Genomic DNA, 27,082 nt, shown 5'->3' on the forward strand with positions numbered 1-27,082 from the left:
CCCCACCTTGTTAACCATACTGGTTAAAATCATTTCATACTGTAAATTTTCTTTGCTGTCACTGGGCTGTGTTAGCCTTATTTAGTTCTGTTAAAAAGGAGATACTGTGGTGATTTCTGAGTTTCCCTGATTTCATCTCATCTCTCACAGTGAAACCTACGATAAAACACAAACAAATAACTTATCATTATGGTTAAACATCAACAGGTACAGAAACAAATGTAGTTCAGAACTACTGTACTGTGCTTGGAGATTCTGACAGCCACTGATGTGATCAACCGCTACTCATTCATTGAATTGACAATAATATACTTTAAGTAAACCTAGAAAGAAAGTCACATGGAACCATTTGACTGATCGAGCATTAGGAAAAAGACAGAAGAAGACTCAAGCTCTTCCTTTAACAATCACACACTGACACAGACACACATACAGCACAAACACTGACAAAGAGCTAGCATCAGTCTGGTTCCATTTTTAGGTAAAGGTTCTCCAGATTCAAAAGTGCTTCTTCTCTGGTAAGAAAGAAGAGACAAGGTCTAGGAAAAAACAAAAAAAACAAAAATACTCTAGCAGTTGACCTGGCATTTATTTCTTTATCTTGACAGTCCATCACTTTGGCAGCCTATTAGAAATACAATAACACTAAAGGCATAAATGAGGTTTGTATTGAACAACAACAACAACACATACACACACAAAAATTCATCAGTAGCATTTCCTCCTCCAGTCTATGCATCTCATTTTTAAATTGAGATTCACATTATAGTGATTGTCTTCAGTTGCTTCCTCTTCATATACTGTGACATCAATTACAGTCGGTCCTTGAAAGAAGATCCAGTACATTGTTCATAATTGTTCATTAAAGTCAATTAAAATGAGGTTTTTGTTGGAGACAGGGTGTATGTATGAATTTACATGCATAGATGCTGCACTTTTGTCACAGCTGTAGAAGGTCTGGCCAAGTTTGGTTTAAGAGCTGCTGCAGAGTTCACTGCTCCCAAACTAAAAGGACAAAACAGGTACAATCATCATTCAGATCATCTTACTGTATCATCTTCTGTACATGGGGGTGTGAGTTTTGACAGAGAACATGTATAAACAAGAAGTTGGTAACTCAACTGACCTCTCTATAATCGTATTGTTACTCTGTAGTTCCCTCACCAAAATCTCCATTTCCTCCTTCAGATGGTTCATCCTAGAACAAAGCAAGGTATGTTACCTGGGCAATTGTCTCTATCTTGTGCATGCACACATACACTCTCTCTCTCTCTCTCTCACAGACTCCCTCTCTCTCTCTGTCTCTCACACACACTCTCTCCCTCCCTCTCACACACACACTCCCTCCCTCCCTCTCACACACACACACTCCCTCCCTCCCTCTCACACACACACTCCCTCCCTCTCTCTCACACACACAATCCCTCCCTCCCTCTCTCTCTCTCTCTCTCACACACTCCCTCTCTCTCTCTCATGAAATGTGTCCCCAAAAGTAGCTTTTGACAGAAACGCACACACACACACAAAACACATATGTTGACTTTGGTCACTTTTGGGGACATTGCATTCATTTCCTGTAGATTTACCTGAACCCTAACCTAAACGTAATTCTAGCCTGAACCCTAAAAGCAAGTATAGCAGCCCCTTAAAGTTGTGAGGACTGGCCAAAATATCCTCACTTTCCCAAAATGTCCTCACTCCGTAAGCTCTATAACTCACACTGGTACGCACAAAGATAGAAGTACAAGCACACATATGCACCCACACATGCCACACAGAGACACACACACACAAATACACAGAAAGACACACACCTGGAGACCATCTGGTCCTTGTCCTTGGACGCGATTCCAGGCTGCTGTCCTGCTCTTTTGGACTGCAGAGTGAAAAGGATTCTGTCCAGCGCCTGAGGACGACAGATGAGACATTGCATCATCACATCACTGAGATGCTACATTAGTGAAATGACTAAGATGAAAAAAATACCCCCATATCAATTAAGTAAAAACAAAAATTCCAAAATAATAAAGCACAAATGCATGTTGGACCACATGTTTGTGAATACTGTATGCTGACAGAGACTTTTTTCCATAGACAGACAGCCTACAGTGCCCAGTTTCAAGTCAGGGATGAAAGGTGAAATGCTGACTTTATTCTGGTGCTGCTCACTCATCTCCAGGTCTGCCAACAAGCCTGTCGAGAAAGAGTTGAAGTCCTGCAGCCGGGTCTGCATCTCCAGTAAAACACTGCAAATAAAGGAAGAGACACAAATGGGTAAGTCAAAGCTGCCATCTACATTGTGCCACTATCTGGTTGAATCCAAAGAAAATTAAAACATTTAAAAAAAATGGAGAAAACCGATAGAAAAAAAATGTTAAAATGGTATCCAGTTAAATTTGCAACACTGAAATCTGAAACATCGAAATCTGCAATTGCCAATTTTAAATTATCAAAAATATATGCTGACAGATAATCTGGATAATGTGTTAACAGCAACGGATTGTTATTTAATCCACAATCATGCAGAGTTTAGATTTTTTTTTATTTTTTTTTAAATAAACTGTCTTTATAACCTAAAACTTATTTCAATTTTCTCTTTAGACCAAAACAACACTTGAACCTTAACCAAACTGTTTTAGTTGCTTGACATTTATCAAGGCTTTAGTTACATATCTTCACTGTAACCTTTGGCCATTTGGTGGGTATGTAACCTAAGAACAGTTGTATGTTTGTCTCTCTGAAGCCTTGTTTCAATGTGCAATATACAACCATGTCACTTAAGTGAGACTTTTACCTGACTCTCCTTACTTTATATGAATAAACACAGTCACACAAATAGATTCTATATTTTAAATCAGGTTATCCATTCATGTAAATCAGTTAAACGGTAGTTCTACAAATATTTTCGCTTTTCTTGACACAGAAGCAAAATAAGTGTTTAGAATGAACTACAATTCATTTGGAAATATATGGAAAAAAAATACATTCGTACCTACCACGTTATTTTGCAAAATTACATTTAAAAGGGTAATTTTAATTATGAAAATGTATTTCTTTATCCGTACAAAATTGAAAGCAATTCGAGAATTATAGACTGAAGTGTAATAAAATATGTAATCTGAATAATCACTTGCTAAACATGTGAAGTGAGCATTAATAATGCAGACTACCAACTTAATCTGTTTGAGGGGGACTGCTGATCAGTAATGTCCTACTGTCCTGGGTTAATCTTCTTCATAAAGGCCTCCATCATCTGTGTGAATGGCTGTTAAACCAAACAGTTATCGAGCTTTTTAAACAGTCCAAGAGTGGTTGGGATACCACAGCTGAGGTGATTCTGGTGCAAATGTTACACTGTGTTTGGAGTTTAAAAATGTGAGTTGAAAACCTGCTCCATGTCCTTGTCGAGGCTAAAAGCTCTTTGTATCTCTGCACGCAGTCCTCTCTTAGGAGAGATTTCACTCGCTTAATGTGGGACGACAGGTGGATTCTGGAAAGCAAGAGCGACAAGCAGATTACAGGAAGAGCTCACAGTAACACCTTCACAGGCTGGGTGAGCAGGACAGCTGCAGTTGACGCACAAATCAACAGACATATACTCACTTCTCAAACTTGTGGATTTGTTCATCATTATATGCCAACTCTGTGGTGAAAATAAGAAAAATGTCAGGTCTTGTCAATCTTACCATGAACAAAATGAGTAAATTATATATACAGTATACACCAATAAACAGACATACTGCCAGTAAGTCTGTCTTTACGATAATGCTGATGAATTGCCATTATCTTCTGCAGGAGCATCTTCATCTTCTGACAGCTGTGGGAGACAAGAGGTCAGAGTTTAAAAATTTAAAAACCAAAGAGCCTAACCTGAAGTTTTGATTCCCTGCAAGAGTACCTCCTGTCATTGGCCAGGGTCTCTGCTAGCTTGGCCTGTTCTATCTGCAGGTGGTCCAGTCGGTTCTGAAACTCTTGGATGCCCGCAGCGTATATAGGTAGGTGCTCATGGACCTATAGAGACAGCAGCAACAGACTAATGCCTGCTAACTCAACAAATCACAAGTCAGCCATTACATTTATGATTCACACTCTATCATCCTGGATTAGTTTACATTTTCATTCAAAATGAAGTGCACTGGAGTCCAGCTACTGGATGTTGTACCTCCTTCTATTTCCTATGCTATTGCAATTTTCATTTAAAAAACTGGAGAAGCGAGAACTCCCAGGGAACTGTGGTTGCTTAGCATGCAAGGTTTTTGCTATGGTGTGATTTTAAAACCTGCTACAATACCAAGACAACATAACAATCTATCCACAACTACATATTTTTTTCCAACTTAGCACAGTATGAAGTACAATATGGCACTATATTAAGGTGGGATTCCGTGTCTCCTTCAAGAACATACCATTAGGGCTGATACTTGCCATTAGGTTGCGTTTAAAACAGGTACTCTGGTTAAAAGCTGGTTTCCCTTTTCTCAGCAAGGCTCTATGATGCTTTGTCTATGATGCATGTTGTTTTATTCCCAACTGCACTCAATTGCAAGTTTATAAGGTACACTTTGACACTAATGCTTTTAGTCTACCCTCACTGATATGAATGGGGTGTACAAAATATTAGAAACACCTCTTAGTATAACACAATACAGTTTAACAGCACCACAAATGTCAGCCTCCAAAATGACCACATCTTCAACAAAATTTTCAACAAAAAACTAAATTACAACCTCATGTAAGTAGGATGGATTGCAGGACTGTTGTATTAGATTGCCTTAGTTATAGTTCAGTGAACCTACTAAACTGGAAATATACTGTTGAAGAAATGGCAAAAAAGGGACTTCCACAACCCAGTTCTCAGTACCACTCACAGCAACCACACCTGTCAAGCTGGTCTCTCTGGTGTATTTTCTTGATGGCACTTACCAGCTGCAGCTTCCGACTGTTATCAGCTGAGCCTTGGTTTTCTGAAGTGTAATAGCCACTGAGAAACATAAAAGATATAGGAGGAGAAAAGGGGGAGGATTATTATGACATTACCAGAGATATTAGTGATGTTTTTGGTTTACATTTGTCAGCAAATGACAAATGCCAGATTCCGCTGTACTGTAAGACCAAGCTTTATTGATCAGGATGGCAAATTCAACCTCAAAGAACAAGTACAGCTCAATTCGTCTTGCTGTTGACCATTATAAAGCTTTTCATACAAACGAGTATCAATCAGTTATTTTAATCAGTGAAGTTTCCCTCCAAGCGTGACATGATGGATCAACTGTATTTAAGCCAGAAAGTGTGTAGATAAACTCACAGTGTGTGAATTCTGTGTTCTAAGTTGAGGCAGGACTGCAGTCTAATGGTGATCATCGCAATACTGTGAATGGCTTCTCCACACTCCCTGCGCAACCTCATCCTGAGGATGAATGAGAGTGTCGAAGAGGGAAACATGGAGGAGAAATGGAGGTGAGAAGAGTTTGAAAAGGGTCATTACCTGATGTCATCAGATAACCTGGGAGGTACATAATCCAGTGCAGTGAAACAAATAGTTATTTTAGCGAGGGTGTTTCTCACATGTAGCTGTAGTATCCTTGCAGTAGCAGCTCTCGGTGTGTGTGCAACAACTGTATTATCCTCAGATACTGATGGACCACTCCTACGATTACCTAGAGATAAAAGGGATTAAAGGTGGGTTGGAGCCTTATAGTACACGACAGTCATAGAAAAATTAACATAATATTAGGCATGAGTGGGATAGAAAATCAGCAGAGCAGCAGTGCAGTACCTTGGAGAAATTGTAATCTGCTATGACGTCAAACCTGGATGGGATGACAGGAGTCTCTGCTACAGAGAAAAGAGGAAATCCACACCTCAAAAATAAATGATTTATAGAAATGATGTCTCCACATGTGTGTGCTTATGCTGGGGCATTAGTATTCCTATGCCAACGTTATGTCAAATTTGATTACTGTCCTTTTTAACCAACCTTCATTATGCACTCAACTTTTGCGTATCGTTTGTCTATAACAGCCGATTCACAAAGATATTATGTGTTGAGTAAGTGAATGTGACACTGGAATAAACCTCATATCAGAACTCTTTATTCTCTCTATATGAGTGAAGAAGCGAAAAGCTCAAGATTCAAAGAAACATATCAAGATGTACATGTCTTTGTTTGTCTTACGTTCTCTGAAGGGCAGGCTGGTGTTTGCTTCAGGCCCGTAGTTGAGCAGAATGAGGGGCCGGGCAGGTGAAGTATGTGGGAGGTTGACCACCTTCATGTTGCCCTCCAGAGGGAGTTCATGCCCCAGGTACAGCAGATGTTGCTGCTGAACCCCTATACCAGTCTGAGACGCCACCTCCTCAAAGAAGACCGACACCCTGGGTGACAAGGGGGAGAGTTAATCCCTGATTCACCACTATAAAATTGAAGCAAATTATTTATAGCCACAATTCAGCTCAGGTCTGCCATAGGGATTCAATTAATTGAGAGGGAAAGTCTTCGTGATTGCAGATATAATCTAGAGCTCAGTACAAACTCTACTGGCATTATCACATTAAAAGTATAATATATGTTATGCCACATTATTCTGCCATTGCTGCACATACTGTAACCTTTCATCAAAATGCCATTTTACACATTTACATGAATCCACTTTGATTGAAGAACCCTCCCACTCATGTCATGCCGAAAAAAAAAAGAAAAACAAAAACAGGCAAAGCGTTATTTAAAGGTCAGGAAACAACCACTTGTCATAACACTGAATGTAACAGTTGCTGTGCTGCCGTGAAAACAAAACATGTTTTCCCTCCTCTCATTTTGTGGCACTAATATAATTTCAAAATTATATACAAAATTTAAATCAGGACAAATATGGGTTAAACTCTGCAGTTTGAAAATGTAGTTTGTAAAAATTGACACACAGGACATGAGCAAGTTGCAGCATCGGCAAATAATGCTTTTTATTTCAGTTTGCTATGGTTTAAATGATCCTGTAGTCTGTAAACTGACACACCTGCGCAGACTTACGTGTTATAGTGGTGTATATAGATACAGTGCGCCATGGCCTGCTGCAGAGAGAAGAGGTGAACTGGCTGACGCTGCAATATATCTGTGGTGGCAGTGAAGAACTGGTCAAAACCCCAACACCTCTCCTGGTCAGCCTCCAGTATACCTGCTAACACTGGAACTAGCTGCACCCTCAGACCCCTGCAGACAGGCAGGCAGGCAGACGGGGAGAAAGGAAGGAAGGAAGGAAGGAAGGAAGGAAGGAAGGAAGGAAGGAAGGAAGAATGAAAGAAAAAAAGAAAGGGACAGGACAGAAATAGATGGAACCAATCAAGGAAAAAAAAATAGCATTTAATGTTCTCATTAAAGTGTCACTGATGCATTCTGAAATTCTGAATGCTCTTTGTAATGCGGCATACTGTGACAGTTGGCAGCTGTGAGGTAAGTGGTAGTTCCACTCTATAGGTCCGCCCTCTACCCGCTGTATTCCAGCTATTGCACCCATAGGTTTCTCTGTAGTTATTTTGAACCTACACAACAAAAACACACAAGTCAGGTTGATGTATCATTGATGGATATTCATGTTCTACCTGATATCCCAAGATTTCCAAAGAAACATCCATCTTTCTTTAAGGGGATATTCTAAGCCTTTGGCACTATTAACACAATTGAATGGAGCTTTCATTAACACAGACAACATTTCATCTATTCAGTGCATAGTGGTATGCTTTCCAACATTGATATGGACATTGGCTGGTGGAGATGGATGATTGAAATTGGCATACATACTTCCTTAGCTATGGTTGAAGGAGCGGAATTTGAAACTCAATGTTGCTATCAGGAAAAAATGTGTGGTCTGTGATTTTTAATAAATGTGAATGTATTAACTCACATGATGGGCTTGTTCCTGCGGGGTCCTTCATACGGTGTGAAGGGAAGACTTCCAGTAGCAGCATGGTAAAATGTCACTCCAATACTCCACAAGTCAACACTGACTCCATAGGATTTCTGATGCGCCTTACGCAGCACAGCGCGTTCATACATGTCCGGATGCTACAAAAAAAACCACACACACACACACACACACACACACACACACACACACACACACACACACACACACACACACACACACACACACACACACACACACACACACACACACACACACACACACACACACACACACACACACACAAGTTTCACTCCGGAAGCGGAAGCTGTTACACAGCAGTCATTTTACATTCATATGGTGACAGCAGTTTATCTTACTGTATCATCTAATCCTGAGTATAATCTGAGTAAAAAGTGACTAGAGAGTTTTGCCACACCAACATGTAGTCATGTTTAATTTAGCAGCCTGCAGAAATTTAACAGTGAAATGCCCCCCCCCCCTTCACAAGATCCTACTTTGAATAACTGTAATATGTGTAAATAGAAGTGACTTATACTATAAGTGCATTGGTTACAAAAAAACATTATATTGTGGCAGACATGTACACTCACTGTGCATCACATATGCCAATGATTGTTGGTCTGTCAAAATGTTCTATATATGCAGCATTTCCATGCTCAGTTATTTAATACCTTTGTACCTAGTATATTTATTTATTTGGCCACTAGAGGGCTACCCAGTCTTAATAATACAAGTCACTTTGAGGTATTAAGATCAGGGATCTACAGGCCTTTTTCTCACTATGTCATCTCAAAACAGTCAGGTTGTGTTTGCTGTGAAACACTGGCAACACAGTACACCAAGTTGTAGTGGAACCACAGACAATGGTGGGGTTGTAACCAACCCCCAATCACATGTAACTTAGAGAGATTAAATCAGTGTTAAAGGTAGGCTTTCTTCAAGGGGGAATGGAGCTTTTATACGTAGTAGCAACGGTAATATGATTTTGCGGAGAAAAGGACAGGTTACAAACTGTAAACACACAACCATTTTATAGTAATTTAGTGAAGGAAGAAATTTAATTAGTGGGGAAAAGACAGACTATATTGATATTGAAATGTATTACTAACATACACAAGTTCTTTTTCAGGAACAAGCTCTTACAATAGTAAGGCAATGCTGTTTCTACGACTGAGCCTTGAGAGCTTTCTCTGGAGATAGAGAAGGTTACTAAATGCACAGTAATCTTATAACTGCCCATCAATAGGGAGCATTGAACATACTCTTTATATATGCAACATTATTTCATCACGTTTTATTTCATTTTACTTTAATGTCTTTACTTTATTTTTCCAGGCCATTGGGTGAGTATGAATGCACTCTCTCAGCAACATCCGCCTCCATTGAAACACTAAAGAGACTTTCTGTCCATAAAGTCACTTCATGTTCTTTAAGGCAGCAGCAATGGGAGGTCTCACACACAGAGGTCTCTCTATAAGAGACCTCTGTGTGCACCATATGGTGGAAACAAAGACAACTGAGACATTAAGGGGGTTTATGAAAATGTAATTTCAACCTGTGTTTCCAGTGGGAAGCAAATTTGTAATTTATTGCCTTCACTAAGTGGGTTATATTCTCAGATCTGGTTCATGTTTAGTTAGTGGGATATATATTAAAAGTATTTCACTGATTTCACAGACATTTGCTGACATTTTAAAGAAAATCCTGGATTCCTATATTGCAACACGTATAGGTCCTGCTAATGTTTGCCTATAATGATTTTCACACATTTTGAATTTTATGTAAAATACAATTTTCACTACTAATTGCTACATTCCATACATATCATATTTAGATGACCCCAAAAAGTTAAAGGACTGTGCAGCCTTGGCTTAGGTATTTTGACTGCATAGCATGAATATAGGCTTATTATGTTTATCTTATTAAGTTTATTTTAATAAGCCGGTACGTTGTCTTACCAGATACTCTTCAGTTCCGTATATAGACACAAACTTCTCATCATCCTCCAGCTCTCTTGCTGCTCCAAAGTCCGTCAGCTTATACACAGACTTGCCGTCCTCCCCGACCTGCCGCATGATGTTGCCTGGCTTAATGTCCCGGTGTACCACTCCGTTTTCACGCAGGTGGTTCATCCCCTGCACTGAAGAGAGCAGACAGACAAATACTTCAATAACAAGTATATGGAATTATTCAACAATACTAGATACACCCACCCACCCACACACTGCAATACAGTGAGGAACTCCGTTTCAGGCAGGCCAAAGGCATTTTCTGGCTCCTCCAACAGGCTGAGAAGACTTCCTCCTGGACAATACTCCATCACCAGCACCTTCTGCTTCGAGGGCAGCTGATGAGAGAGAGGTAAGGAGATAAGATGCACTTGTTATCTAATCTGTAAACATTATGAAATTCTTAGAAAAGACTTCTCCCCCAATTTCCATGATAGATAAATAATGACATCCTTCCAAGACTGCAACTAATATAATAATAATAATAATTCTTAAAGAGGAAATTCATGAGGAGAACTCAAAGTTGAGTTATTATTATTATTTTCAAGAGTGTATTATTTTGGACTGCTGAGTTTCATTGGACTGTTGGATTATACTGGAGATTTTATCACTTTTTAATTGGCTGAATACATTAACCGTAGAAAAAATAATCCTATTCCAGCATCCAACCACATAAAACCAGGGGTGCAAATGCTATTTGATGAAGATGTTAAATTAATGATGTCCTCCCAATACCACATCTGTCTTCTCCCCTTTGTCCTTGTTTCTGTCTTCCCTCCTCTCAGGGTAGCCTTACCTCTTCCACGGTGTACAGCCTGACAATATTGCTGTGGTTGAGCTTCCTCAGCATCTCAAACTCTCTCATCTGGACCTCATGGGGGCGGTTGTAGCTCATCATGTTAAACACTTTGACTGCTACAAGCTCACCCGACCTCTGCAAGCACACGCAGGTTTACATCAAAGCATCATCAAGAACGTCGGAAAAGCGGCCCACACATCAGCCCTGCGACACCACAACCTTTTCTTATCACACATCCTTGGAACAAGAAGGTAGGCTGACAACATCTGAGATATCTGAGATGATGGCGGCAGTGACGCGAATGAGCTGCTCGGTGAAAAACAATTTGACAGAGTGCGTTGGGATGATGAATTTATCCTTAACGTGGCCTACCTTGTTGCGTGCTTTGTATACACTGGCAGTGGCCCCTTGCCCGAGGACATCCTGTAAAGACCACAGGTAATTTGTTGTACTGCCCGTCAACCCCGACATACTAGCAGGAAGAGGAAGAGAGAGAAAATTTTTTTTTCCAGCGAATTAGAAACAAACAAGCATTCTTTGTCTTTGTGGTCTTTAGGACATAACAGCTAGCTAGCTCATTCATGACAAAAGTTTAAAAAAACAAAGACGTGCATACTAAGACTCGCCAATAAGATGAGCAGCTATGTTACAACACTAAAGTATAATAAAATGACAGGCTCAAAGTTACTATCATAGGCAAACCAAGTTCCTACAGAGGTGATAACATTATGTCCTGGTGAATTTTCTCGAGCTGTAAGATAACGTTAACCGGCAGCTTGACTCTTCGTTTTATCACAGCAGAGCATGTTAACAAATAGCTACTAAGTTAGCTAACAAATAATTAAGCTAGTTTATTTTACTAACTGAAATCGTAGCTGCGACGTAGCTTACCCGGATCGGTTCCGTGGCTGTTAGCCCTTAATTTGACGCCAGCTAAATCAGTAACGTGGACAAACGTCTCACGATAACAAACTCTTATCAGCTACGCAGGGTGTCTCGGCACGGCCGTCTTATCCCGTGTTACCTGGCGTCAAAAATAATCCTCGGTCTTGCCAGTTACAGGTCAACCCGCTCCCTGGTTTTACGGTAAACCCAGCTTGTCTGAAAACAAAACACGCCCACGGGGTGAAGCTCGTCCAGTCGTGACAAACAGCTGCATACCTGCAGAAAGGCTGCTGTCTCAGCTAGTGAGGTACAGGGAGGACCTGCCGTTGAAGACAGAGACACTTTCCTGAAGTTTCCTCCTAACGCGGAACCAAACCGTTCGCCGATTTCCTCAACGGCAGCGGCCGGCGGCGTTGCATTGCTACGCCTGAGTCAGGGAGTGTCGGCTTTGATGGCGGAAATAGAGCGAAGCGTGGACTTCACGGTCGTATATTCTCTCCCTAAACATCCGACTGCGTTACTCTAAACGGGAGGTCAGAGAGTAACACGCTCCCATTTTTGGTTTGACAGCAGCACGGCACCAAACCAATAAATGTCATCCCTTTTTGGAGTTCGTTTTTGTTTTTACATGTTTAACGCAAATGGGTTTTTTTGCCTTTATGAACGGTCAGATGTGAATGCCTTCTCATGTCTAAAGTAAAGTAATCACGAGTTCCCTCATAACACGAAATATGGCCAGGGAATACATTTCCCTATATGAATCACATGAAGCACCTGATTTTGTCCATTAATTTGTCCAGACGAGAATATTTAGGACAGAGAGTGGATACGTGTGCATATTATGCAGAAATTAGGAAATGCACGGGCCGGACAGCTGATCTCTGAGATTGACTACATTTCTCTCTGAGGTTCTGAAGTCTTTGCTGTAGAGATGCACTGATCCAAGTTTTTTTCTCTCCCATTACAGATTCCAGTACTTCAAGGTATCTGTTGATACTGAGAACTGATCTAATACCAGTGCCCTATTTTTCCATTAAAAAAAAAAAAGTATTTATTTATTTTTTGTAATAAAGATTTAAAGCCCAGATGCATCACTGTGTGGAACTCACTGGAATCTTGCATCTTACAGACACATTCAAGAGTCGGTTGGACAATTTTTTGTGCATCGGAGAGGTTAAATTATTTTTGCTTCCCGGCAGTAAATCATAATGTAGATTAACAATGTTTAATGTGATGTGTAATTTAGTATTTGAGAGACCCTCTCCATGGTCTCCGTGGTCTGAAATTGCAGATACTGTACGGTTTGTGTTTGTTTGGCCAGACACAGACATTAACATATTTTATTATTTTTTAATTAATACTTTGATTGATGAATATCTGAATTTAAAGTGTAATTTATGTTCATTGTAACAAACATCAAACAAGTTGAGAATCTTTATAGCAAGCAATGTTTATTAAAAAACAGATCTACTACAAGAACTACACATAGAATTATATAAGGCCTATTTGATTAAACTACTATTGCTATTACTGTACAATATTGTACCAAAAAAAGAGTGTACCTCTGTAATGTACAACATTGTATATACAAAGTACATCTGAACACAGGATTCTCCAGTAATACAGAGACAACTATAAATAGATTTGACATTACAGTCTTTTTTTTAGTTCAGTTTTCAAATGGACACAAAAATGCATATTTAACAATACTCAGTTCTGACAAATCATCCCCACACAGTTAGTCCACACGCAAGCCAAGTTGTTCAAGTGCATGATGATTGATTTGAGATCGCAGAGGGTCCGAGCTCCTCTTGACAGCACAGCCAAGACAACACACACCAACCACCCACATGCATGTCCGTATGTGCGAGAGTGTGCGTGTTGGTAAGGTGAGTTAATCTCTCACCACAAACACTCACACAGTCACAGTCCCTCCAGTTGTCATGATGAGGTAAGAGCAACATAAAATACACAAACAGTATACAGAAATTAAAACGAAAACCTTAAAAATTCTAATGCATTACTGGGTAAAGAGAATATATGAGGACAGTACGTGTTGTACTTTTGGGGAAACAGTTGTGGAGAAGGGGAAAGGTGTGATAGAAGGGAATATGAGGACACCGGGGTAAAATTAGTTACTTTCTCAAGAAAGTGAAATACAGTGAAAAAGTCTTTATTCAGTTTATCCTGAATTACATATCTCCACATTTGAAGTCCATATTTGAAAAATTATTCACTTATTCCACAATTCATCATCAGATCAAATTTTGCAAAGATACATTTTATAAAATAATATCAGAAGAAAGAAAAGTTTAAGTCCTTGGATTTGGGTTCCTTCTTCTTCTTTGTACTTGGAGCTGGTCTGCCACTGGTGTTACAGCAGTGACTGAGGGCAACATTTCATGTATCCCTGCAGGCTTTTTACCCAATCGCATGTACAGAGTGCATATTTATTCAGGCGGGTGGTACTCCAGAACACTTCCTGTGTGTCTGCAGACAGCTGTTGCTGTTGGGTGGCATCCCTTTATGATGAGTGGGCAAGGGTGGGGTGAGGCGCATACATACTCTACATCCACACATGATCAGAACAGGCGCGTGCACACACACACACACACACGCACGCACACACACACACACACACACACACACACACCCAGACTGCTACACAGTTCCACATTTTACCATAACAGATTCTGAGCATTAATAAACACCTGGGGAAAAAAGTAATAAAGCAAACTTTGCTTAAGAGCGCATTGGATGAGGTGGTTGGTTGTGCTTCTATTTAAAACACACTCAGGAGGATCCTCAGCTCCATGCTTCCAGTTATCATGATTAATAAACATACATACACACCATTAGAATAATAAAACCCCCTTTTTACTGTTAAGTTTTAAGTATATATTTAAAGGAGCAAGCTGTAGCTTTGTTTGAAGTTGATGTATAGCGGGTACTGCAGATACATAAACTGATGCAATCAGCCAGCTTGCCATTGTAGCTGCTGTCTGTGGCCCCAGCATGCAAGGTAAACCTGAAAGGCTTTTAGCTGCCACAAAACACCACCACACACAGATTTGGAAAACGTGTGTGTGTGTGTGTGTGTACAGTCCAACATTACATATAAAAATGCTGGGTTTCAGTGGTCCCCTACACACATAATAGAGCTGCAGGAGAGAAGCAGCAGAATGCTTCACACTACCAGCTTTCATTATTTTTTATTGCTATATATGTATTTAGAATTACTTTTGGCCATGTGAAGTATATTGGATGAGACTGCTCCTCTTATCACCAACATATCAAACACTGTAGGAAGAGATAAAATAAAACTCTTGATCACATGATTTACACTGATATTTGGCCCAGTTTTCTTTCCTTTCATCATCCAAAACGTCTACCTTTATATCTTCCACTTCTGGAGCAGCAAGTCAGTGTGTTTAATTTCTGCACAGAGCGAGAGCTTAGCATTTCACAGTCTATTCTTAGGGAATCAAACACTCCTTTCCAGTCTGCTAGTCATGGGGTCATTAAAAAGGAAAAAAGAAACTGTCATGTCTACTATACAAAATCAAACAGTGCTTTTTGTTCCTCACATAGATCTGTGTGTAAAGGCAAGTAACACTCTTGCACGCCCACTCAAACACAATTTCAAACATCACAAACTAGTGTATGTAAGCTCCAGGTGCTGTAGGCCTGTCGGTGTCCATCCTGAGTCCTGTTCCCTTGTAAAAGATTTTAAAATCCAGTGATCACTGGAATCTCAGTGGTGGCGAAGAAAAAGAAGTGTCTCTGAAGGGTGTTCACTAACCTACACCTTGTGACAGTTAAAAACTGCCAGTAGAGGGCAGGAAAAACTCTAAAGGGAACATGGCGTCTTAATAACTCGCCTGGACACCAGGAAGTGAATGCTACACATGAGTAGTGGGTTAGGGCTCTTATGTGAAACAAATGAAGTGCTTCTGGCACCTGGTAGAAAAGTTTGTAAGGATCAGTATTGTGGTTCAGATTGAGGGGGAATTAAGCCGGGCAGGATTTGTCGTTAGGCTGGGGTGGAGGTGGAGGAGGAGGAGTGTGAGGGAGAGAGTGTGTGTGGCCTGCAGGTGGAGGTGGAGGTGTAGGGGGAACAGTGGAGGTTGGGGAGCCCATTGCTGGGCTGCCACCCCCTCCTCCGCTCTTTGGGAACACCACAGGCTTGGGTCTTGTTGCCGGGGGGCGCAGCTCTCTAAAGGAAGGTACAGAAGAGGAGAGGGAGGAGGAGGACAGGGAGGGGGATGTGGCAGAGGGCAGGGGGCTCCGCGGCTGGCTCTTGGCGGGGCGGAAGGAGGAGGGTACATCGCTAGCAGAGGAAGCGCTGCGCTGTAGTGGGTGAGTATGTGACGAGCCCCCCTCACTGTCCCGCAATAGACGGGAGTGGAGTGGACTGGAGGGCTCTGATGCTCCTCCTCCTCCACCGCCACCCACACCTTTCAGCTGCTCCAGTGTGTCCAGGACCACATCAGGGGTGTGTGTATGTTTGGAGGTGCTCTGTCTCTCTGACTTACTAAGCTCACCTAGGGCAGAGCTCATTGCTGCCTCGATGTCCTGCAACAGACACACATAAAGTAAACACCCACACGTACACAAAGTTGCAGACGCAGTGCTAAGTAGCTGTGAACTGAGCGCATTACCTGTGAGCTGTGCTCCACCTGGGCGATGACCTCTGGGTCCAGTGGTCTGTGGTTACTGAAGCTCTTAGAGCGCCCTGCTGTAGTCGTCTTCCTTAACTGCGGACTCTCTACCTAAATGTTCATAATGGCCCCCGTTAAATGCCTACCAGTCCGTTCACTACATTAATTTGTTGAAGATACATTAAGATGTTACAGTACCTTGGTCTTGAGAGAGGAGTGGCGGGTGACTGAGTTGAGGATGCTATGAGCACTGACGGGTCGTTTGTCTCCAGTTTCTTTCACCAGAGCCCCCCCGACAGGAAGAGAAGCTGTTCTCACCCCTCCTCCTCCGCTGGCTCCTGGACTGGTACCGTCGCTCTCTGAGCTCCGGAACGTTCTTCGGATGCTCCCAGACTCTGGACGTTTCCTTAACCTGAATGAGAGAAATATTTTAGTTATATCTTTCTATTATTTACTAGGTTGTCGTGATTCAGTTCGAGGGCCAAGTAAAAAGACAATTCAGGGTCAAAAAGTCTGAAAACAACAACGAAAAAAAAAAAAAAACACTGACAAGAAATCAAAATCAAAAACAATCAAGAACAATTTTGTTCATGGTTTTGGTACATCGGTTACATTTTTTGATTTTTGCTTTGCTGCACTTTTTAGCCCCGAATTGATTTTCATTGTCATTCAATGCAACTGTAAACTGAAATTGCAACGCACTTGTTCAGGTTGGCCAGGTAGATGTCAGCCACATGAGCTCCAGTAGGGGAGGCGGCACTGCCTCTAGTGGAGACCCTCTCCTCCAGCAGATCCCTGGAGTCAACATCAGGCTTTGGACTACCCCTACCCGCATCAGACCTGTAACAATCATTCTGTACTTTAAAAATCATTGCTGTGAAAGACAAAGCTGACTTTAGCGACACTTCCCTTCTAACTAGCAACTTCTGTACAGACTCTTCTTGACTCATATCCAAACTGGCCACAGAAGAATGATGAAAGGAAGCATGAGCTGTGATTTAACTGTTTTTCTGCTGCACTAACCGAATAGTTCAAAGACGAAGACTAAGCCTGATTGGCTTTTCTATTTTTCAAAAGTACCCAATAGAAAAGCACCTGCAATGTAAAGGGAAAATCCTGTATTTGTCAACCTGGGTATTATTCTTATATTTTACTCTATAACCATTGGTCAAAATACCTTTCTTCTCACAGCCTGTTGCTGAGTATTGAAAATGTGGACAAACAACTGAGCCTCACGCAGTTGTCTGTGTTAACTTTAATGCATTCACAGAAGGTATTCCACTGTAAATCCCTTTAGTTGTTGTAGTCAACTCCTTAGCAGCTGTACTGCAATCTGCCCCTGTGCACCATGCACCTTGTCATTTTATTTATTTTTTAGCTGGGAAACTTGGGCACCTAAACCATCTTCCCCTGTTTGCTACTATATAGCTAGCATGCACACAGGTGTAAAAAGCCGGACACTTAGGGATCAAGCCACTCTATCTGCATGAATACGACAGCTAAAGTTGACGAGGAAATTGATCTGCTATGATATGCAGTTCTTACCATGGCAGATCAACTTCCTTAGCTACGGGCATTTCCAGTGGACTGACTTTCCGTGTTTACTTCTAGTCAGACTAAATACTTTTAGTCAGACGAACCAGTTTATGAGATCATTTCTTTTTATGTTTTTTGTAGAGTGCCCTTTGCCTAGAGTTCAAATTTCCCAACACAGAGGAGGTACGAAAATATTGTCGTGATCAATATTCATACCAGACAAAAATGTGAAAATAAGACACAGGTTGACAACTATTGTAATTTCTCTCCAAAAACTCTGTACCATTCTTTTCCTTGTGCAGATATTTGATTGAAACTAATGAATAGAACACGTCTTACGTGTCTTGGACCACAATATACTGGTGTGGCACCAGTCCATCCACTCCATTGTGTCGTCCCTCCCACCAGTCGTCAGAGGCTCGCTGGTACAGAAGCAGAGAGGCACCCTTTTTGAATGACAGCTCCCGACTTGTCCGTCCGGAGTAGTCGAACCGAGCAATGGCTTCGATTGGGTCGGACTCTGAAACAGCCAAGGAGCCTGAGATTCAGAGAATGGTGGACAGGGAGAGGGAGTGACAGAGAAGCAGAGTGCAGCAACAATTGAGAGAGAAAAGAGAGGTGGAAGAGAGGGGAAGCCAGATTAGTGCATAGCAGGTTAGTGCTGCTGTTCTGGGTGACCGCGCAATGGTTAAAAAATGCTGGGCAGTAACAAAGCAGCATAATAAACAAGTTACTGAGAGCAGGATGTGAGCTGGTTTAATAGGTTAAAGACAGAGTAACTGGTGAGGAAAACAGGGTGTGATCTCGTAACTGGTGACAGGCAGAAACTGTATTTGTGTGTGTGAGTGTGTGTGTGTGTGTGAGTGTGTGTGTTTGTGTGTGTATGTGTGTGTGTGTGTGTGTGTGTGTTACCATCTTCGCTGTTGTGGCTGACAGAGACGGTGTCAGGCGCAGGCTCTTCCACAAGGGGGGGCTCACAGTGCGGACTGTCACTAGGGTTAACAAAGAGTGCAGATGAGGTTAGAGGACAACTACAAAAGACTGAGACTGACAACATGTGTTGATGACTTACAGCTTGAGCTCATGTCCCTCTACTCAGACACATAAGCTCATGCTGTAAACTGTGTGGAGGCTGAGCTAAGGGCATAACCATCTTGCAAATTCGTGCACTATGTGCAGTGAGATTTTTCTTAGAAATGTCCTAGGTTTCTGGCACTATGCGGCTTAGAGCTGAGTCTGAGTCATGTCACAAGTGAAAGTCAAAACAATGCCCCCCCTCCACCCGATTGAGACTGAGAGCTGCTCCTCCCATGTGACTTACAGTCTAAACAAATGCCCTGAGTGGCAGTAATCATAATAACTGGTGCCGAGGCTAGTCACTGAAAGTTGGCCCTTATGTGCATTGTGGTGTGTGAGTGTGTGTGCACTCTGTGGTCTCCCAGGCTGATGTGGTCAGGAGGTACTTTGATCTCCAGTGTGATGGAGAGTAAGCTGATCCTTATGGCCCCCTGGCCCTGAGCGGCGCAGACAAGCTGAGTCCCCCATCACTCCACAGCAGCCCCTTAATCAACCACCTGTCCCCCCCCACTGGTATAATAATTGGACAAGACATCTCCTGCCCTCCTACTACCTTCCTAGTTTATACCCTACATGACTTATCACTCCTCAAACTCCCCTCATATGCATACACCTTCTTTTCCCCAGCTCTCACCAGAAGTCATCCCCAGTTCCAGGGATGGTGTAGATGGGGCCCTGCAGGTCCTGTGGTCCGGGGAAGATGGTGTCATGGTGGATGATGATCGTTTTAATGAGTTCGTTGACGTGAGCCTGGCAAGAGACCTGGTCGTGTCCCTCTGGGACAGACATCAGGGTGGGACCGAAACAGATGGCCAGGTTGTAGGGGTCCATCATGTTCTCCTCGCTGTACTGAGACAGGCTGAGCGGAAGGGAAAGCAGAGTCGTTTAGTGGGCATTCTCTTATCCTTTTCTCTTAAACATATTATATATAGTATATACAAAAATGACTATGCACACAAACAACCAAGACATGTCATGTATAGCCTACATCACCCCCAGCTTGTAAATAAGCTGTGAATGAATATCTGTGTTTCTCGGATTGCACATGTTCCAACAGTAAACACTACCCAAGCCTGCGTCAATACATCACTTTATTTTTCTACGATGTGGTGAAGGAGAGACTCTACTGATGTGTGTTTTTCAGTGTGTGAGAGGAAGCAGGAGTATTGGAGTAGAGTGTAAATCACTTCACTGAGGAAGAAGCCCCCCCGTCTCCAAATGAGCTTTCTGGACCGCTTGGTTTATCCAGGAGTCTCAAATTTCAGGTCTCCCACATCCCGTTTCATTTCATCTTTCACTCCCTTTTGCTACTTCCCCTTACTGAAAGGCTTTGTAAAGGATTTTAGGAATTGATGGGACAGTATGGAATGTGTGTGAATGTGTGTGATTGTGTGTGTGTGTGTGTGTGTGTGTGTAAAAATCTGATGTTCAATTCAACCGAAACTGCACCAAAGCACACATAGAGAAAAAAGTGTTACAACCTTTGGCTTAACATTACTATGACACAGGCCCTCATGTGTGTCTCTATCTGAACTGCTGATGTCTCTAGAAATACTCCCTTTTGTCAATGCCAGTTCTTTTTTTTTGTGGAGTTCGTCCTTGTCTTTTTAAAGAGCTTGGGTTTGTGGCTGATGCGAGGCTGTGATGCCCATTGAGACACTGTTTGTGGTATGGGACCATACAAATAAATTTAACTTTAAGTGGGCAATTAAACCATTTTTTAAGGAGGAAAGCTTCCAGTTCCTTGAGGAGGGGTAGAAATATTTTTTACACTTTGGACTTTAATTAGGGTCCATACTTGACTTTCCATTAAGGTGTGAGATTTGTGTGCTACTCACTGGTTGAGGAAGGCGAACAGGTATCTCATAATGATGAGAGTTTTGCTCGGCAGAGATTGCAGAACTTTCTTAATGTGGACTGCCCGCTCCTGGAGGCTCTCCATCGCTGGAAAATAACACAACCGTGACACCCAGGAGATTACTCACACAATCAAGCACACACACAAAAAGACAAAAGCATGCAACACTTACAGACACAGGATATGAGGTCATGGAAGACTTCTTTAGGGAAGAGGGCGTGATCCAGTCCTCTAAAGTAGAGCTTCAGGACACCAGCAATGGAGTCCATGTCGTGGTCATTCTGGTCCCCTGCCAGCGGGTCCTCACCTACAGCAGGATGAGAGAGAGGTGGGTGGAGGGAGGGAGATAATGAAGCACTGGGTAAACACATTCCTTTAAAAATGCTCTTTTCCTGTTGGATAATGGTTGTACCTCTCTCAAAGGCATTCTTGATGTCATTGACTTCCACCTGAGAGCCTGACACTCTGAAGATGCCCTCATGCTGAAGACCTATACAGACATAAACATAGTGTTTTCATTAAGACTCCTTATTCATTTTCAAGATTGTACAGCTCTGGAGATTTTGCATTTCTGTTGTTTAAAGCTAAGAAGTTCTGGTAAAATTCCCAGTTTCATTTGAACTAAAATCAATCCCACTCGACATCAAAATGTAACCAATCAGTACACAGAAAACGTGATGCTAAACCTATCACTTCATTGGAGAATTTCACTCACCATGGCGACTGATGAAGCGGATGCAGCTCTCGACCATCAGAGGAATGGCCTCACCCGAGTCCTAAAATAGGGGGAGAGGAATTACTCCCGGTATAGAAAGAGACCAGACAGGAAACCAGTGTGGAAATAAAACACAGTGCACCTCTCGTCAGGAGGATTTCCACACACACGTCTGCACACGCACATGTAATCGGTGCGCACATTTAGAAGGAATTGGGTATCAGACATTGGGGACTGAGGGAGGGCGCAGTACCCAGCTGTTGCTAGGAGATGGTGCTTTTCCCTTTGTTTGTTTGGGGTTTCCAGAAATCTCCGGGAGGAGAGGCTGTGTGTTGTATGTTGGACAATATATGGACACGATTGTTGTTATGCGAACACAATTGTGCTTTTATATGTTGAAACTTGACTATAATTTGAGAGGAACGATCAGTTGATTTCTTTGTATAGTTAGCACTTATGACCAAAACACAAGTCACCCACAAGAGGGAGCCACAAACATGAGATACTCCAATACTTCCACTTTTTTTGATCATTGGGGTTATTTCAGATTGCATGACAGTACCCCAACAGACTGTGCCGTTTCACTGTAACTATAGACGTATATATTGTGTAATGGGTTAAATTAATCAGGTTGATGTGATGATTATAACCAAAATGCTGTCAAAATCTATGTATCCATGCATCCTATGGGCGGAGGATACTGTGAGATAACATGTGGGTTGAGTTAAAACCAAAGCTACGGCAGCTCTGCAGCTCTGACTGAAAAGCTTACAGCCACTCAGAAACAAACGTACGCACACACTTATGACAGATAATTACCTGCTTCCGTACTGTCGAGTTTCTCCGTCCACTATACAGAAGGGAGAGAAAGAAACAGCACTCTGTCATTATGTCTCAGAAAAAGTCTATTTATATTCACAACTCTGGTAACGCTCTATTTGTATACTCAGAGACATATTCACATGTATTGAGAGTATCTGTAAACAGTCAGAGGGAAAATAATACCCCATGCTGCCAAGAAATCAAGCTTAAATGCTGCTATGGTATATGCAAGTGTGTGTGTGAGAGCATATTTCTTTCCTTCACCACACCTACCTGGCAAGGCAACAGTCAGTCTTCTGACCTAAAGGAGGGAGAAACAGGAAGAGGGGGAGGAGAGACAGGGGAAGGGTGCGAGGGTATGACAGGAAAGACAGAGAAAGAGATAGGCCGTTATAGTAGAATGAGGAAACAGCTTCAGATGGAAAAGAAACAGGGAACAATCTTCTCACTTAAGCTGTACACACACAAATTAGAGAGGCTTTTCTTGTAAGCTTGTGGAAACGCAGACACATTCAGACCTGTGGAATAACCCCCCTCCACCTACACACAAAGACACACAGACACAGACACACAGACACAGACACACACACACACACACACACACACACACACACACTTAAACATACAGCTGCACCCACATATGTTCTCTGTCACTTTGACCTAGCCCTCCATGCACACAGCTTGTGATTATTAGATGTATTAAACTCATTCTGCTTCACTGCATGGGTTCTGATGTGTCCCACTACACCACTCATCCATCTGATCTGCTCCCTGTTCTGCCTCCAGGCACCAGACCTTTACTGAATCCATGTCCCTCCTGCTGTACAGCTCCCGGCACACTTACACACACGCACACAGACGGGACAGAAGGAAGATGTCTAAAAAGTTATGACGGACAGTCTAGTAGCTCCACTCACTCTCTCCCAGGGTCTTCTGGATGAGGTCATGCTTGGCCTCCAGTTTGGTGATCAGGTTCCTGCCTTCCAGAAACTCTTTCAGCTTCTACAACGAACAAAGAGACACACAGTGGAGTCACAATATGTGCAGATTATGCTCATATATAACTGCAATAAAGTCCGCAGCATCATCAATCAGAGGTTTGATCCCATTAATTCTTCTGAGAAATCATCTAGGCCCATAACTGGCGCTGACCGTGAAGTAAAACTGCTCCGTCTCCTGCTGATTAGCCCGTCGCTTGGCCAGGCTGGGCTTGCTGAGATAGGATTCACTGAAAGTGGACTTGACCGACTCCATGCTGTTGCTGTGGTGGAAGCATTCGGAGACATCGTAGTCCTCCACTGTCACCATGTCTTGGATGGTGGACAGAGTGGCCTCCATGGTCTTCTTCACCTGAAGGGCATGAAAGAAGAAAAGACAAGACATAAAACAAAAGCTGTGATTAACACACAACACGGTTAAAAGGGGGTGGATGATTACACAGATGAATGAATAATATTAGAGGAAGCAGAAAGATGTCTGACCTCTTCATTCTCAATCTTGAGTGTGGAGAGACGGGACTGCAGCTGCTGACACCTCTGGAGCAGGTCACCTTCCAGCGGCTGCTGTGCACACATCAATCCCATCTACAAACACAAACATATTATAACACTGATGTTTAAAAAATGCACTCACTCTGATAGAGCCAAACCCAAGCACTTGCACTGTACCGTGTCTCCCATGTGGGACTGGAAGTCAAACCGAGCTGGTGGGCAGAAGACGTTGTTATAGGTCTCCATCAGTTTCTGTTTGTCCCCATTGGGCTCCAGACTCTCTGCGGCTCCCTCCAGAGTCTCCAGGCCGGTGTGTTTGGAGGTCTCTACGTTCTGTTCTGCAGATAAGTAGGTCCTCAGGGCTCGATGCAGGCTGGCATGGTAGCCCAGGTCACAGCACTGTCTCACACACACACACACACACACACACACACACACACACACACACACACACACACACACACACACACACACACACACACACACACACACACACACACACACACACACACACACACACACACACACACACACACGAAGGCATATACATTTAAATAAATGGCATGAAATGTGAGCATGTTGGTACAGTAACAGAAAATATAGCACAGAGAAAGTAGTTATAATGTAGTACAGTTTTGTCACCTTGTGTTTTCGTTTTCTGTCTCTTTTTTTTTTTCTTTTTTTTGCCATTATGCATTTGACAGGAGAGACAGATGGGAAACATGGTGAGAGAGCCAGGGGAGATTACATGCAACAAAGTCCCCTCTTAGCCTTGAACCAGGGATATAGCAATTACATGGTATCAATCCATGTACACACTGTTTGGCTGTATATTTATTGCTTCTATAATCAGTTAAATATGATAAAGATCATATACAATAGAATAGTGGTTGTTATGTGACATGATAAATCGCTTTTGGGATAGCTGGTATAATTTCACTGGTTAGACTAAATTACTTAATTAAATACTGTTAAGATGTATCATTATTAAATTGTAAAATGTCTGTAAAATGTAATTTGGTATGCTGAAACATTTTGCAAGTAGGATGGCTGAATGAATAAACAAAAAGACAAAATATTGTTCTAATATTGTGAACTCCGCTGACCGTCAATCAGAGCACTGTTTGTTCAATACGTGTGTCAGTGCCATCAACCAGGGTGAGAGAATGAACACCTGCAATAGACTGGTCCATCAGTCCAGCAGGCAGTGAAATGTTTTTAATCGAGCCGAGAGTGAACTGTTTACACGCTATCTAGATGTTCTGGACGCTGGCTGTCTATGAGGGCCCAAATACTCAGGCAACACACACAAAACACACGGACAAAGAGGAGAAAACATGGAGAGAGTGCCCAATCCCCCTTCAATAGGAGCACTGAAGCTAACGTGAAGAAACTGACCAAAGGGGCCACCACTGGAGCTTGACTTTAGGGACACTGGGACACACACACACACACACACACACACACACACACACACACACACACACACACACACACACACACACACACACACACACACACACACAATATGTCAACAAATGTTAGCTCCTACCGAGTAACAGAGTGTGTTTATACTCACATCAATGATGTCAGAGAGGTCGTGGATGTAATATTTGAAGACACAGCTGTTGGTGGCCTCAAGAGCTAGCAGGTACTCATTCCTGGCCTTGATGGCCTTCAGCTTGTTCTCTGTGTACTTAGCTTGTCTCTGATAGGGAAGAGAGATAGAGACAGAGATGAAAAAGGGGAGAAGTAAGGAAATCAGGCGAGAGGGAAAGATGCAGGGTAATAACGGGTAGAGAGAAGGAAGGAAGGGAGAGGGATAGTGGGTGTTAGAGTAAAATGCCTCAGTATTGATTATGGATAATAAGCGGTGGGGACCCATGTAGCTGTGACAAGCCCCAGCTGTAGTAGACAAGTTTAGCAATAAGCCAGTCTTGCACTAGTAAATCATTCATGAGACACACACACGTAAGTCAGTGTGACAACAGGTGGTTTCCTCTCATTGCCCTGCATACCCCTCCCCAGCCAGGCCGGGGCCTGCTCACCTTCTCCTTCATCTTTTCAATTTTTTTGACACTGGAGCGTCGGACGGGTTTCTCTTCGGTCTTGATGCTGGCCAGGGTGTCAGGGGAGCGTGGTGTCTGACGATCGTCCTGTCGACCGGAGCGTCCCATCTGCTTCTCCTCCTGCTTCTCCGCCTCCTTCAGCTTGGACTCGGCATTGATGCTGTCCGTGTTGTACATGTGGTACGTCTTCATCACCTGGGAACAAGGGTTGAGATTTGCAGACGAGCATGAATGTTTGTTTTCTCAGCGTCTTCTCCTTCAGTTTTGGCTCTGGATCAAAAGTGGGATTATGCCAGTCAGCATGATGATGAAGAGAGTGGAGCACTGAGGCTCAATACACAGACAGCTTGGAATGGGCCTCCAGCACTGGCACTCCACAATATTACAGCCAATGAGTCACACACACAACCTCCTCTACTGTACAACACTACTGTTAAACACGTGAAATGAGCATGTGTGTTTGCAGTGTCAGCCTTATTCTGGTGACCACCATCAGAGCCCTCATTATACTGCAGAAAAACCCTCCTCAAAACGCTGCAGTCAGACCCAGCAGTCTGTCTATGAGTGCACATGTGAGCATGTGCACATCAATCAAACCAGATCTATTTCTGTCTCTTACTATACACTATAATTACAGCTTAAGAACTGCTTTTATGGGCCTTGCTGAACTGAAGCTATATGGCTGCTTGCTGTTTAGAGCTTCGGTCTCACACATTGCTTCAGTCCTTTTGGCAGTACCGTTGACATGTGTAAGCAGACGGTATGATGCCCCTGACAGCGTGAGAAGACCAAGAAAAGAGACAGCCAATGATGATTTTCTGAAATATCAACAATCAATTCACACCATGATCACCATGATTTATTTAGCATGTTAGCGTGCCAACGTTTGCTGATTCGCCATAAACACAAAGAACAGCTGAGGTTGTGGAGAATGCCATTAGTTTCGCAAGTATTTGATCATTAACCAGATTAAATAAAAAAAAAAAATTAATAAATTCTGATCTGATGATGGCACAAAATGAAAACTTGAGGGATCACCACAACTGTTAAGGTTTCATCTCGAGGGGACCATGTATATGTGTATCAGATTTCATGGCAATCAGTATAATAGTTGAGAGGAATTTCACTCAAAACCATAAATATGAACTTGCTGGTGGTGGTAGATGTCAAGGGAATCGCTGAAGTCAGTAGGAATCATCCTCTAGGGACCATATCTATTCAATAGTTAATTGCTGAGATATTTCA

The 27,082-nt window shown here is 42.4% G+C and overlaps 2 protein-coding genes across 7 annotated transcripts in view; both read right to left on the minus strand.

Moving 5' to 3' along the window:
* Positions 1–565: 565 nt before the first annotated feature.
* On the minus strand, positions 566–12,504 carry ikbke (inhibitor of nuclear factor kappa B kinase subunit epsilon). 4 transcript variants are annotated; one of them, XM_040115652.1, is made up of 22 exons: positions 12,384–12,504; positions 11,097–11,196; positions 10,722–10,859; positions 10,134–10,263; positions 9,875–10,056; positions 7,893–8,053; positions 7,420–7,530; positions 7,022–7,201; positions 6,176–6,372; positions 5,777–5,835; positions 5,566–5,657; positions 5,306–5,407; positions 4,924–4,981; positions 3,899–4,011; positions 3,741–3,817; positions 3,604–3,643; positions 3,389–3,490; positions 2,150–2,246; positions 1,815–1,906; positions 1,127–1,198; positions 919–1,005; positions 566–824 (listed from the first exon to the last, which is right to left on the minus strand). In XM_040115652.1, exons 1-22 carry the CDS (start codon positions 12,395–12,397, stop codon positions 809–811), a joined length of 2,220 nt encoding a protein of 739 aa, XP_039971586.1. In that variant the 5' UTR covers positions 12,398–12,504; the 3' UTR covers positions 566–808. The 4 variants fall into 4 exon arrangements, with proteins under 4 accessions (XP_039971586.1, XP_039971589.1, XP_039971588.1 ...); XM_040115655.1 differs by lacking the exon at positions 12,384–12,504 and adding an exon at positions 11,886–12,056; XM_040115654.1 differs by lacking the exon at positions 12,384–12,504 and adding an exon at positions 11,616–11,879.
* Positions 12,505–13,099: 595 nt separating this feature from the next.
* Positions 13,100–27,082, minus strand: part of srgap2 (SLIT-ROBO Rho GTPase activating protein 2) — a 50,800-nt gene continuing 36,817 nt past the window's right edge. For 2 of the 3 annotated variants that reach the window (XM_040159336.1, XM_040159339.1), the window contains exons 5-23: positions 25,817–26,032; positions 25,348–25,476; positions 23,946–24,167; positions 23,760–23,861; positions 23,431–23,628; positions 23,196–23,280; positions 22,552–22,579; positions 22,276–22,306; positions 21,457–21,517; positions 21,154–21,231; positions 20,914–21,048; positions 20,722–20,827; positions 19,518–19,742; positions 18,719–18,798; positions 18,146–18,344; positions 16,973–17,110; positions 16,469–16,682; positions 16,271–16,381; positions 13,100–16,184 (exon numbers count right to left, since the gene is read on the minus strand). In XM_040159336.1, coding sequence (XP_040015270.1) covers positions 15,621–16,184; positions 16,271–16,381; positions 16,469–16,682; positions 16,973–17,110; positions 18,146–18,344; positions 18,719–18,798; positions 19,518–19,742; positions 20,722–20,827; positions 20,914–21,048; positions 21,154–21,231; positions 21,457–21,517; positions 22,276–22,306; positions 22,552–22,579; positions 23,196–23,280; positions 23,431–23,628; positions 23,760–23,861; positions 23,946–24,167; positions 25,348–25,476; positions 25,817–26,032 — 2,922 coding nt within the window. In that variant the 3' untranslated portion in view covers positions 13,100–15,620. The remainder of the gene's footprint in view (positions 16,185–16,270; positions 16,382–16,468; positions 16,683–16,972; positions 17,111–18,145; positions 18,345–18,718; positions 18,799–19,517; positions 19,743–20,721; positions 20,828–20,913; positions 21,049–21,153; positions 21,232–21,456; positions 21,518–22,275; positions 22,307–22,551; positions 22,580–23,195; positions 23,281–23,430; positions 23,629–23,759; positions 23,862–23,945; positions 24,168–25,347; positions 25,477–25,816; positions 26,033–27,082) is intronic. The other variant, XM_040159338.1, reaches the window with a different exon arrangement.

This window comes from Xiphias gladius, chromosome 21 (assembly GCF_016859285.1).
Source record: "Xiphias gladius isolate SHS-SW01 ecotype Sanya breed wild chromosome 21, ASM1685928v1, whole genome shotgun sequence".
Taxonomy (NCBI): Eukaryota; Metazoa; Chordata; class Actinopteri; order Istiophoriformes; family Xiphiidae; genus Xiphias; species Xiphias gladius.

Excerpts from the sequence above, each read along its gene's own strand:
- ikbke (XM_040115652.1), bottom strand. Across the intron at positions 6,373-7,021 it reads TATATACACCACTATAACAC|GGTGTCGGTCTTCTTTGAGG; the intron begins GTAAGTCTGCGC and ends CTTGTCACCCAG. Across the intron at positions 3,491-3,603 it reads CAAATCCACAAGTTTGAGAA|AATCCACCTGTCGTCCCACA; the intron begins GTGAGTATATGT and ends CTTGCTTTCCAG.